The sequence below is a fragment of the Lepus europaeus genome, chromosome 4 (genome assembly GCF_033115175.1).
Source record: "Lepus europaeus isolate LE1 chromosome 4, mLepTim1.pri, whole genome shotgun sequence".
Classification (NCBI taxonomy): Eukaryota; Metazoa; Chordata; class Mammalia; order Lagomorpha; family Leporidae; genus Lepus; species Lepus europaeus.
The window spans coordinates 76,029,532-76,043,313 of record NC_084830.1 but is presented as its reverse complement, the minus strand read 5'-3'; the positions used below and the strand labels follow the sequence as shown (position 1 = coordinate 76,043,313).

Sequence of the window (13,782 nt, the reverse complement as noted above, 5' to 3'; positions counted from 1 at the left end):
TGAATCTTGTTTTTTAATCCATTCAGGCCATCTGTATCTTTTAACTGAAGAATTTAGGCCACTTATATTCAAGGTTTTCCATAAATATTCCATTGCTATCTTTGGATTTCCTTTGTGCTCCTACTAGGAGTTTTTCTGCCTTCACATGTTTTCATACTGATGACAGTTGTTCTCTGTTTCTGTGTGTGACACATCCTTAAGGATCATTTGTAAGGCTGGATGAATAATGACAGATTCTTTCAAGTTTGAAAGGTCTTTACTTCATCTTCATCTGTAAATGAGAACTTTGCTGGGTATAGTATTCTTGGTAGTTTTTTTCTTTTAGGACTTGGTCTATGTCTCTCCATTCTCTGTCTAGCCTGTAGGGTTTCTGATGAGAAATCAACTGTTAGTCCAACTGGACATCCTCTGAAGGTAATCTTGTGTATTTCTTGTGCACATTTAGAATCTTTTCTTTATGTTTCACTGTTGAAAGTTTGACTATAATGTGTCTTGGTGAAGTTCTTTTTTGATCATGTCTACTAGGAGTTATGTGTGATTCCTCTGCTTGAATGTCCTTTTCTTTCTCCAAATTAGGGAAGTTTTGCACTGAACAGGCCTTCTAATCCACTTTCTATTTCCACACCTTCAGGAACTCCTGAGACATGTATTTTTTTTAATAGTGTCCTATAGATCTTGAACATTAACAACTTGACTATTTTCAGTTTTTTGAATTTTTTCTTCCTTTTTGTCTGAGATATTTTCAAGGATTTATCTTCTTGCTCAGATATTCTTTCTTCTCCCTCACCAAGTCTGTTAAGGTTTTCCACTGTATTTTCTATTTGACATATTGATTTCTTCATTTCTAATATTTCAGTCTGATTTCTCTTCACTATCACTTGACAAAATTTTTCATCCATGTTACGTGTAGATTTCTTTATCTCATCTATTTTTTTCTCAATGTTTTTGAGTAACATTATTTTTTTGAATTTTTTTCAGGCATTTTGTCAATCTCTTCATCTTCACATTCTAATATTTAAGTGTTGTTTTGTTTCTTTAGGGGAATCATATTGTCTTCCTTGTTGTTAATTGTATTTCTGGGTTCATTTTTAGGCATTTGTAGAAACACTTGTTGGTTTTCTCCTCTGATGGTTTTTATCGTTGAACTATGCTTCTGGCTTAGTGGAGTGTCTGTTTCTTCACTGGATATCCACAGGCATGTGTGGTGCTCAAGGGTGAGGCAAGAGTCCAGGGTGATACCCAAGTTAGGTGTGGTTGATCTCCTGTATTGTTAGCAGTGGTGAGAGTATGACCACAATGGCTGTCAAAATCACAGCCTCACCTCCTCTTTGCCAAGGCAATCAATGCCCAGGGATGGCCCACAGTGGCTACACACACCATCCATGCAGGCACATGAACCACACAAAGGATCTGTGTGGTCCTCAGTGTGAGCACAAAACCCCCTGCAATGACCTACCCCAGGCACTCAGGAACTCTGAGCCTCTGAAACCAGACGCAGTGATTGCCTAGAGATCCAGCTACCCCCATGCCCTGTCCTGCAGTCACATAATACTCACAGTCACGGTGCACAACACTCTTGTAGTCACAGGGTACAGGGCATCCATTCTCAGCCTCAGGAGCCTGCTCTGTACATAAAAAGAGGCCAGAAGAATTCCCAGTTTCAGCTGCCTATCGGTGCTCTGCCTTGGCAGTTTGAGTGTGGGTGCCTGTGGTAGAGTGGGGTGATGGGAGCGCCTCATAGTCTTAATTGTGTGCCCAACTTCCTGCCAACCCTCCAAACCAGACTCAAGGTGGGGACTGTGTATTTATTCCTCTGATAAAATCCCTTAGTTGGCATGCAGGTGAGCCATTACAGCCTCTACTTGGGTTATTAAGATGGCACTTTTTCCCTGATAGTCACTGGGTGCCCTTGTGGGGTTATGGGTAGAAATGAATGTGCTTTCTCTTCATGCGGTTAGGTGGGCATCCTGCCTCTTGCTAGCACTCCAGGCTTAACTCAAAGTCAGAGTGGTCCATAAGGTTCTCCCACAGGCAGTATCCTCTCTGCTAGCTCAAAGAAGATGGCTTCTCCTCTAGCTCCTGGCTGTGGTTGTCTCCAGAGGTTTCCCTGCTTGGTGCTGTGTGTTGGTACTTTCCATGCTGCTCCACATGTTTTTCATCTTTTTGTAGAATTTCCACTGCAAACTTCCGTCCAAATCCCCCCAGGAATGCACTTTCTCTGCTTTTCTTCTGTTTGCATCATCAAAATCAGCACTTCTCTATTCAGCCATCTTGGATTCTCTGGTATTCTGACATTTTAATAGTTCTACAAAATATTAACTAAGGGGCTGACATTTGAGGCTCAGCAGGTTAAGATAACTCCTACAATGTTGGCATCCCGTACTGGAGTACCAGTTCAAGTCTGGGTTGTTCTTCCAAACCATCTCCCTGCTAGTGAGCATGGGAAATGGCAGAAGATGACCTAAGTACTCGGACTCTTTCCACTCACATGGGAGACTTAGATGGAGTTCCTGGCTCCTTGCTTTGCCTGGCCCAGCCCTGACTGTTGTGAACATTATTGGGGAGTGGACTAGTAGAAGGAAGAGCTCTTTTGCTTTTTTCCCCTTTGTCTCTGTCACTCTGTCTTTTAATAAAAATAAATCTTAATAATAATGAGGTCCAATTTTTAGATTGAAGAAAAGAAACAAAGAGAAGAAGCAGAGCGAGAGAGACTGAGAATTGCAGAAGAAAAAGAAGAAAAACGGCTTGCAGAACAGAGGGCACGAATTCAGCAAGAGTATGAAGAGGAACAGGAGAAGAAAAAGGAAAAAGAAGAAGAGGTGTGTTTTTTCCCCTTCTATAATTTATTTATATTTAACCGGAAAGTCTTTATTTTGACTTGAAAAGATATTCTTACTGGTAAGGTGCAGTCTTGAAGTACAACTAGAAAATATTGAAGTGATACTTGTTCATTAGCTATTTTATTAAAGTGAAAGACTAATTCACTAAAAAATGTGGGTTTTTTTAGTGAAAAAATAGTTGTTGGCTGACTGCAAATAAAGATGCCTAATTTTTTTGTTAAGTATCTTTATGTTAGAGAACTCTGTATCTTCAATTTTATCTCTGTATTTCAGCCTAAATATAGTAAATGATGGTACTACAGAATGTACATATGGAGTGTGTATTTTTTTTTTTTTTAATTTTAAAGCAAAGACTTAAAAATGAAGAGCTTATTCGGTTAGCTGAAGAAAGACGAAAAGAAGCAGAAAGAAAGAAGAAAGAAGAAGAAGAGAAACATAATCTGCAACTTCAGCACTACTATGAGAGAGAAAATACCATTGGGGCAGTAAGTTTCAGACAGAATTTTCAGTCATTCTCTAAAGTACTTTTACTGTAAAAAATTGTGGAATTGTTAGAAAAAGGCAGAAAGAGGAGAGGTGTGCTTGTTTCCCAATTGTGTATTACTTAACCTAGGTGCAGAATGGTGAACTTCCTATATGAGATGCCATCAATGTGCTTTGTTGGTATTTTCTGTCCAGCAAATGTGATGTATTTTATCTTTATTTTTAAATTGTTTTTGAATTCCCATGTTAGAGTAGTATTAATATGATAAGGACAGATTCAAAGTAGTTCACAGATAAACTTCCTTTTTTTTTTTTTTTTTAAAGATTTATTTTATTTGAAAGGTAGAGTTAGAGAAGTAGAGATAAAGATCTTCCATCTGCTAGTTTACTCCCCCAGTGGCTGCAAGCCTGGAGCCAGGACTTCTTCCAGGTCTCCCACATTGGTGAAGGGCCCACAGACTTGCACCATCTTATGCTGCTTTCTTAGGCCATTAACAGGGAGCTGGATTGGCAGTGGAGCAACCAAGACTCAAATTGATGCCCATATGGGATGCCTGAGTTGTAGGCAGAGGCTTAACCTGCTAAGCCACAACCCCGGCCCCTCAGAGATACAATTCTAAGAGTAGTTTCCTCCTTGCATTTAACTCTCTCTCCCCCTTTTTCTCTGTTTCTTTCCTTTCTTTCTTTCTTTCTTTTATTTATTTATTTATTTTTTAAGATTTTGTTTATTATTTGAGAGAGAGTTACAGGTAGAGCTAGACACAAAAAGAAAGGTCTTCCATCCTCTGGTTCACTCCCCAAATGGCTGCAGTGGCCAGAGATAAGCCGATCTGAAGCCAGGAGCTAGGAGCTTTTTCTAGGTCTCCCATGTAACTGCAGGGGCCCAAGCACTTGGGCCATCTTCCACCACTTTCTCAAGCCATAAGCAGAGAGCTGGCTCAGAAGAAGAGTAGCCGTGACATGGACAGTGCCCAGATAGGATGCTAGCACTGCAGGTGGAGGCTTAGCCTACTACGCCACAGCGCTGGCCCCTTTCTGTGTTTTTTTAAAATTTGAAATATTTTTACTTTATAATCAAAGGCTTAATGCTGCACTAAATAAAGAGTTCAAAATGTAAAAAGGAGCAGTTCATCAGGAATACAGGCAGAGGCTGTAAACAAAAATAAAATGAAAAGATGTCAGTTTCAGTCTTAGTAAATTGTAAAACTATAGTAGTTTAAGTGCATCCTTTTTTTTTTCTTTTCTTTCTTCTTCTTTTTTTTTTTTTTTTTTTTTTTAAGCAATAGCCCGCTAGCAAAGTTTAATGAACAGAAATAATGAAGAGATGAAGAGAGTACACCTGACAGGCCAGTCAGGCATCTCAGTAAAGAACTGAGAGCCTGATGGTGTATCATTGTTAATCATTTGTTTTATAAAGATCTAAAACAAAGTTTGACAAATTATATTTGCAGCAATACTGATACAGGCATTTCTTTTATCTTTTTTTTGATTTTTAAAAAAAATTTTTTTTTTACTTTTATTTAATGAATATAAATTTCCAATGTACAGCTTATGGATTACAATGGCTTCACCCTCCCATAACTTCCCTCCCACCCGCAACCCTCCCCTCTCCCGCTCACTCTCCCCTTCCATTTGCATCAAGATTCATTTTCAATTCTCTTTAAATACAGAAGATCAATTTAGTATAAAGATTTCAACAGTTTGCACCCACATAGAAACACAAAATGAAACATACTGTTTGAGTACTAGTTATAGCATTAAATCAAAATGTACAGCACATTAAGGACAGAGATCCCACATGAGGAGCAAGTGCACAGTGGCTCCTGTTGTTGACCCAACAAATTGACACTCTAGTTTATGGCGCCAGTAACCATCCTAGGCTGTCGTCATGAGTTGCCGAGGCTATGGAAGCCTTCCAAGTTCGCCGACTCTGATCATATTTAGACAAGGTCATAAAAGACAGAGTGAGGATAGTAACCAATGATCCTAAGAGTGGCATTTACCAGGTTTGAACAATTATACAGCATTAAGTGGGGAAGAGGACCATCAGTACACACAGGTTGGGAGTAGAGCCATTGGAGGTAGAGTAGAGGTTATGATTACAAAGCAATGAGGCCCAAGTGCACTAGACAGGGCCTAGAACAAAGGACAGAGTCATTATTAGAGGAGCTAAGAAAGGTGCTGTCTAAGCTACAAGTAATTTTTCTAATTGAGAGGCAAATAGAACCTGATAGAAGGGGCTTGATAATAATCTGGTGGGCTTTAGGCCTTGATTTTTTTTTTTTTAATTTTAACTCCCACTTATAAGGGAGAGCTTGCAGTATTTGTCTTTCTGTGTCTAATATTTCACTCAACATGATGACTTCTAGTTGCATCCACTTTTATGTAAATTGTAGCATTTCGTTCTTTTTTAATAGATGAACTACACTGCATTTGTGTGTGTACTTTTTATTTATCCATTCATCTGATGGTAGACTGGGTTGATTCTATATCCTGGCTGTTGTGAAAAGTACAGCTATAAACATGGTGATACAGGTATATCTTTGATGCACTGTGTTCATGTCTTTCGGATATATATCCAGTAGTGGGATTGCTGGATTACATGACAAGTCTGTTTCTAATTTTTTTAAGAAATCTCCTTACTGTCTTTGACAGCGGCTGCACTAGTTTACATTCCCACCAACAAGGTTTAAGAGTTCCCCTTCCACCACATCCTCGGTAGCATTTATACTTCCTGTGTTTTGGATAGTAGTTATTCTGACAGGGGTGAGGTGATACCTCATTATGGTTTTGACTTGCATCCCCCTGATAGCTAGTGATGTTGAATATTTTTTTCATGTATTTGTTGGCCTGTTTGTATTTCTTTCTTTTAGAACTGTCTGTTAAGAACCTTGACTATTTTGGCCAGTGCCGTGGCTCAATAGGCTAATCCTCCACCTGCGGGCTGGCACAACGGGTTCTAGTCCCGGTTGGGGCACCGGTTTCTGTCCTGGTTGCTCCTCTTTCAGGCCAGCTCTCTGCTGTGTCCCGGGAGTGCAGTGGAGGATGGCCCAAGTGCTTGGGCCCTGCACCTGCATGGGAGACCAGGAGAAGCACCTGGCTCCTGGCTTCAGATCAGCATGGTGCACCGACCGCAGTGGCCATTGTGGAGTGAACCAACGGAAAAGGAAGACCTTTCTCTCTCTCTCTCTCTCTCTCTTCCTCCTCTCACTGAACACTCTGCCTGTCAAAAAAAAAAAAAAAAAGAAAGGAACTTTGACTATTTCTTAACTAGACTGGTTGTTTTTATTGGGAGTTGTTGATATATTCTTGATATCAATCATTGTTGGAGAGGTTGTTTGTAAATATTTTTCCCCACTCTGTCAGCTATCTTTTCACTCTGTTGATTGTTTCCTTTGAAGTGCAGAAGCTGCTGAGTTTCGTATAATCCAATTTGTTTAGTTTTACTTGGAATAAATCCAACTGAAGAAGTGAAAGATCACTTCAATGAAAATTATTACATTGTTGAGAGAAATCAAAAGAACATAAGAAAATAGAAAGACATTCCTTGCTTATGGATTGGAAGAATAAATATGTTTAAAATGTCTTTACTAGATAAAAAAATCTATAGTTTCAATGTAATCCCTATGAAAGTAGTATTGATGTTCTTTACAGAATTAGAAAAAAAATCCTAAAAATAATATGGAGTCACAAAAGACCCAAAATAACCAAAGTGATCCTGGTAGAAGCTCCTGGCTTCAGCTTGGCCCAATGCTGGCCATTGTGACCATCTGGGGAGTGAACTAGTGGATGGAAAATCTCTTTGTCTCTGTCTCTCCTTCTTTCTGTAACTCTGACTTTCAAACAAATAAGTAAATTAAAAATAAAAGGAAACGGACATTCCACAGTTCCTAACTGCAAGATATATGAGATAGATCTAGGTGTCTGCACTTACAAACATTCTTGGAGGTTCGTGTGCTGCCAGCTTTGAGACCACATTTGAGAAATCCTGTAGCTCTCAAATGTGAGGTTTAACTCAATATATAAGTAAGAGAATTGTTTTCTTTGATTGAAGCAATGTTTCTTAGCAGATTTCACATAAATGTTTGTTTTAACCGGTAGGCTCCTCTGTTGTACTTGAGATGAGTTTGATATACTGTTCATTATGTAACCTACTGTATATGATATGAACAGTTTCTCATTGGCTCAAGTATGCTGTTAGATTTCTCATCACATGGTTTTATGGTGATAGAAATGATAAATATTCACAAATAGAGTTTGTTGAGATTGTTCAAAAGATAATTTGTAAATAATATCTATTTTCTTTGTTTTGTTTTCAATGTTCAAAAAGTACTATGCAGTAGTCTTCATTCTTAGTATAAAAGTTTGGCATATAATTGTTCGTCCTTTTTATTTTTTATTTTTTTAAAGATTTATTATTTATTTGAGAGGTAGAGTTATAGACATTGAGAGGGAGAGACAGACAGTAAGGTCTTCCTTCCTTTGGTTCACTACCCAGTTGGCCACTCAACGGTTGGAGCTGCACCAATCCGAAGCCAGGAGCCAGGTGCCTCTTTCCTGGTCTCCCATGTGGGTGCAGAGATCCAAGGTCTTAGGCCATCTTCTACTGCTTTCCCAGGCCACAGCAGAGAGCTGGACTGGAAGAGGAGCAACCGGGACTAGAACCGGCTCCCATATGGGATGCTGGTGCCGCAGGCAGAGGATTAACCTACTTTGCCATGGCACCGGCCCCTGTTAGTCCTTTTAAACTGTATTATTTTAATGCCATTTCATTAATTTTTAACTAAGATTTGTTTTTAGAACAGTTTTAAATTTAGCAAGATTGAACAGAGTTTTTAATATAAAGTATATGTTTTAAGAATGAGAAATATCAGTTTTCCTATACTTATGTTTCTGCCAATTTCTTTCTTTCTTTTTTTTTTTTTTTCTCACAGGCAGAGTGGACAGTGAGATAGACAGAGAGAAAGGTCTTTTCCATTGGTCACCCCACAATGGCCGCTGTGGCCAGCACGCTGTGGCGGTGCACCGCACTGATCTGAAGCCAGGAGCCAGGTGCTTCTCCTGGTCTCCCATGGGGCGCAGGGCCCAAGCACTTGGGCCATCCTCTACTGCACTCCCGGGCCACAGCAGAGAGCTGGACTGGAAGAGGAGCAACCGGGACAGAAACCGGTGCCCCAACCGGGACTAGAGCCTTGTGTGCCAGCGCCGCAGGTGGAGGATTAGCCTATTGAGCCGTGGCACCAGCCTGCCAATTTCTTATTTTTTTTTTTTAAGATTTATTTTTTATTTACTAGAAAGGAACAGTTACAGAGAGAGGAGAGATAGAGAAAGAGATATTTCATCCACTGGTTCACTCCCCAAATGGACATAATGGGTGGGGATGGACCAGGCCAAAGCCAGCAGTCAGAAGCTTCATCCAGCTCTTCCATGTGGGTGCAAGGGTCGACAGACTTGGGCCATCTTCTGCTTCTTTCCCAGGCACATTAGCAGGGAGCTGGATTGGAAGTGGAACAGCCAGGACTTGAACCGGCTCCTATATGGGATGCAGGCATTGCAGGCAGAGGCTCACCCTCTCATTATGTATATTAAAAAATACTGTTTCTGGGGCCAGCATTGTGGTATAATGTGTTAAACTGCCTCCTGCACCACCAGCATCCCATATGGGCACTGACTCTAGTTTTAGCTGCTCCATTTTTGATTCAGCTCCCTGTTAATGCGTCTGAGAAAGCAGTGGAAGATGGTTCAAGTCCTTGGGTCCCTGCACCCACGAGGGAGATCTGGATGAAGCTCCTGGCCCAGCCCTGGCTAATGCAGCAATTTGGGGGAGTAAACCAGCAGATGGAAGATATCTGCCCCCCCCACTGCCGCCTCCCTTCCTCCCTCCCCCTTCATCTTCCCCCTCCGTCCCTCCCTGCCTCCCTTTTCCTTCTCTCTCTCTCTGTTATTCTGCCTTCCAAATAAATAAAACAAATATTTAGAAATATTTGTTAGAGTTATAGAATTTAATATATGTTATAGTTTAGTTGTAAAGTACCATAAAATTATAAATCGGCTTTATACTATTAGTGCATTTTGCCCTCCATCCTGATATTAATCTTGCTAGCTGTCAGATTTTCTAATTTATATATGCGTGATGCATTTTTTGTCTACTCTTTACTTTTACTTTTGTGTTACCATGTTTTGTCTTTTAGTCATGTATACTTATTTAAGTTGTTGAATTTTTAATCCTATTTTCACAGTTATCTTTTGCTTAGGGATATCTGAATCCACTTGTGTTTATCATAATCAATATCTGTGACTAATTGAATTTCTGTGTTATTTGAGAAAGAGAATAAGTGACCTCCCATTCACTGACTTACTCCCCAAATACCTGCAATGGCCACAGGACTGAAACTGGGTGCCTAGAACCCAGTCTCGGTCTCCCAAGTGGGTGGCAGGAATATAATTACTTGAGATGTCACTGCTGCCTCGCAGTCTGTTGGCAGGAGGCTGGAATCAAGGGCCAGTGCTGGGAGTCAAGCCCAGGCACTATATCTGATTTGGGTTGCAGGCTTCCTAACTGGCATATGAACTGCAGCACTATGTGCCTCTATTTTTTTTTCTTTTTTTCATAAAGAATGTTTTATTAAATAAAAGCAGTAACAATATGAACTTCTTCAATATTCTTATTAACTGTTAAGGATATGTATATGTTAGAAATATGTATATATTAGGGATATGTATATATATTTCTTTTTCAATTTTGCAGCACTTGAGGCAGCCTTCTCCTGTGGTTCCTGCTCTTCAGCACAAAATTGCTAGCAAACTTCAAAGACCTCCTTCAGTTGACAGCATCATAAGTTCCTTTATTCATGTATATATGCTTTTTGTTTTGTTAATCTTATCTCAATTAATTTGGGTTGGGGGCACCAATTGAAATTTTATTCTTATATTTCAATAGGTTAAGATTTTTTTAGATCTGAAATATAGGTAATGTTTATATTAATTTCTCTGTTGCTTTAATTGTAACTAATAGTACTTGATGCCCAAAGTTTGACAAACTGTAATTTAGCAAATTGTGTCTTCCTTTCTTTGGTAATGTATATTATAGTTACCTTTAGTTATGCTCATGAAGTCCCTTATCCTTTGGAATAAGCAGTCAAGAAATTAGGGAATCTTCCAGAGCAAGAATGAATAGGAATTAGCCAGAAAGAGAACAGGGCTAGGAATTTCCAGAACATCCAAAGGCATGGAAGACAGTAAGAGCCTATGGCATGCATGCAAAAATCGTCTGTCGTTGCTACAGGCCTGCTGATGCCAAGGTAGCAGAGGAGGTGAAGGTCAGAACATACAGGGGATGTTGTAAGGGTTGCTAAAACCTTTGACTTCATTTCATAGATTGGTGGATTCCAGATATGCTAATTACCTGAGAAGCTAGAGAAATATTGATGAAAAACATCTTCCTGAATCCCATCCTGAGATTCTGGTGATTAGGCCTTTGGTCGGTAATGCATGGAGATTCACTGTAGTGCTTTGGTTGGAGAATGATATGGCCACTTTTGTCCCATATAATGTTTTCTGTGGCGGTGGTGTGGAGATGTATTTGGAATGTGAGACTATTGTAAATGTGAAGACAATATATTATACTATTGCAGAAGTCCAGATGTTTGGGGACTTAAAGGTAACACCAGGAATTGAGAAAGGCTGTAGCTTCATGAAATATTTAAGAGGCAAAAGTAGTGGAATTTTTAACTGAGTGTGAGGTAGGTAAGAGTGATTACTTTGAGCATTCTGGTAAGGGTTCTCTAGGGTACGAGGTTGAAAATATGATATGTGGCTGAGGGAGGAGTTGGGGATTGGATTTGTAGTTTTGGAAGTTATTAACATGTTGGTGCTTATCTTTACTCATAAATTTAAGGCTTTAAGCCTATCAAAGTACAACAGTTGTGTAGAGGGAGAAGTAAAAGGGCCAAGGATATAACACTAGGGAATTGCCAACAGTTGGGAAGCAGGGTAAGGAAGAGACAGACGGTGAGAGAGTGGCAATGGTATTAGTTCCTATTGGCCAAATGAAATAGCTTCAAATGCCCATGGAACATGTCACCTAGGGAGCATTTTGTGATTTTGGTGAGGGCGGTGTTGCTGGAGTGATGAGGTGTAGGAATAAAGACAGTAGCTCTGTGTCAAGCAATGAATGGGAATAAGGAAATAGCCATCAGATGTATGCATTTACTATTTTTAAAGAAGCTTGCCTATGAAGGGAAGGAGAAAATGGAGAGAAGATGGTAAGAAAGTGGAAGAGGGAGAGGTTTTTACCCAGTTTAAGAGAAAGGTGCTTGGAGAGAGGAAGAGGTTGGAAAAAGAAGCGCTGGAGGAGGTGGGAGTTGCATACAGATGAAGGGATTACATTTGGAGGTAGGGCAAGGGCCCTTCCATTGCAGTGAGAAGACAGAATCAATCTCTTTCTCTCTCTCTTTTTTTTTCTCTCTCTCTCTTCCTCCCTCCACCCCTCTATATTTATGTATATAGATAGATGTGGGTAAGTTTTATAGGTAGGATAGTGTGGAGTTTGGTTTCCTTTACATATAGGTGCTTAAAACATTGGCTCATTTCATGTTGTGTAGGGAAAATGTCCTGAACATGTGTCTGTCATTACTGTTAAACAGGAAAGTTCTGTGTCCAGGCCACAGTCTCCTCCAGTACCTGCCAGGAAAAATCAGCTCCGTGCAGAAGGTAGTTACCTATTAAGCCTGCAATCTAGAAAGTATTTTTAAAAAACTTTGAATTGTAAATAATCATAGATTCACAGAAAGTTGCAAAAACAGTATTACTAGAGAGAATTGCTTTCTCTTCTCCCCCTTAACCTCCAGCACTGGTAACACCTTACATAGTATGGTATGTCAACCAGGAAGTTGATACTGGTGTGTCCTAAAGACCTTGTTCAGATTTCACCAGTTTCTGCCTGCATTTCTGTGTTTGGATTTCTGTACATTTTTATCATGTATAGTTTGCAAAGTACCGAAGTGTCCCATCACCACAAAGGAATTCCCTTGTGCTGCCCCTTTGTAGCTGTATTCCTCCCAAGAACAGCTTAACTTTTGAAACTCCTGTACCATCACAGGTGTGTGGCTCTTACTGATGTTAATAAGTATGATCAGTACTTATGTGTATGTATAAAACATAAAAAATGCCTTTCATAAAATTTTCTCTGAGCTTTATGATAAATCAGGCTATGTTTTAGTATTTAATCTTTTGATCTTATATTTTTTTATTTCAATGGGAATTTGAAGAAGAGAGAAAAAATGTAATTATGGAATTATCAGAAATGAGAAAACAGCTTCGTAGTGAAGAGAGGCGTCTACAAGGGCAGCTACTACACATGGATGATGATGAAATTCATATAAGGCAAGTTTAGAATTCTGTTTGTTTTTTCTTGGGTCCTTTTGTCTTTTGTCACCTGTCCAGTAATTTTACAGCTTTGAAACAAGAATAATGCATCTTATTTACAATCTCTCTGTTTTCCCTTTCTTAGTCTGGTATGAAATCAAGTTTAGAAACTTAGTCCTTGAGTGGAGTTAACAGTACAGGAATGGAAAATTTCAGGATTGGAATAATTGCAATTACATTTTAGAGCTATTTTTACATTTTCCTTCAGTAATATAAAACTTTTGAAATGCTTACTTTCCAGCAAAATCATGTGTAGACCCTCACTGTTGCCAGAAGGACTCCTAAGTTTTCTAAAGCAGTGTTCTTCAAACTGTAGTCTGCAGTCTTTCAGTAGGTTGTAAAATCATGTTTGGCCAGCTACTACTTGTTTGTTCTTGCTTCCTTTCTTTTAAAACATAAACTTTCTATGTTGGGATAATTTTAGATTATAGAAACATTGCAAACATAGTACTGTGAATTTTTGTATGTTTTCGCTATTTACCAGGATACATTTGTCATAGATAAAAGTTGGCATTAAAATATTACTATTATGGGGCCGGCTCCATGGCGCACTAGGTTAATCCTCTGCCTGCGTCGCCGGTATCCCATATGGGTGCCGGTTCTGGTCCCGGTTGCTGCTCTTCCAGTCCAGCTCTCTGCTGTGGCCTGGGATAGCAGTGGAGGATGGCCCAAGTGCTTGGGCCCCTGCGCCCTCATGGGAGACCCAGAGGAGGCTCCTGGCTCCTGGCTCCTGATCAGCGCATTTCTGGCCATTGTGGCCATTTGGGGAGTGAGCCAACGGAGGGAGGACCTTTCTCTCAGTCTATCTCACTGTCTGTGTCTCTGCCTGTCAAATAAATGAATAAATAAATTTTAAAAAATATTACTATTAAATTTCAAAATTTATGGATTTTTCATGTTTTCCCATTAGTCCTCTTGCCGTCTCACAGTGGGGTACATTTAGTTGTCATCTATCTGGTCTGGGACAGCTTCTTAGGTTTTCTCTTATTCATGACTGGAAGTCTGTGGCCCCAATTTGGATTTGTCTGATATC

At 39.7% G+C, this 13,782-nt stretch overlaps 1 protein-coding gene across 12 annotated transcripts in view; it reads left to right on the top strand.

Moving 5' to 3' along the window:
• The window catches only part of CSPP1 (centrosome and spindle pole associated protein 1), a 142,548-nt gene that overhangs the window by 101,487 nt on the left and 27,279 nt on the right, over positions 1–13,782 (top strand). For all 12 annotated transcript variants that reach the window (XR_009865718.1, XM_062188396.1, XM_062188397.1 and 9 more), the window contains 5 exons: positions 2,670–2,819; positions 3,188–3,325; positions 10,072–10,176; positions 11,969–12,035; positions 12,593–12,707. Coding sequence is in view for 11 of the 12 variants with exons in the window: in XM_062188396.1 (XP_062044380.1) it covers positions 2,670–2,819; positions 3,188–3,325; positions 10,072–10,176; positions 11,969–12,035; positions 12,593–12,707 (575 nt within the window). In the remaining variant the exon portion in view is untranslated. The remainder of the gene's footprint in view (positions 1–2,669; positions 2,820–3,187; positions 3,326–10,071; positions 10,177–11,968; positions 12,036–12,592; positions 12,708–13,782) is intronic.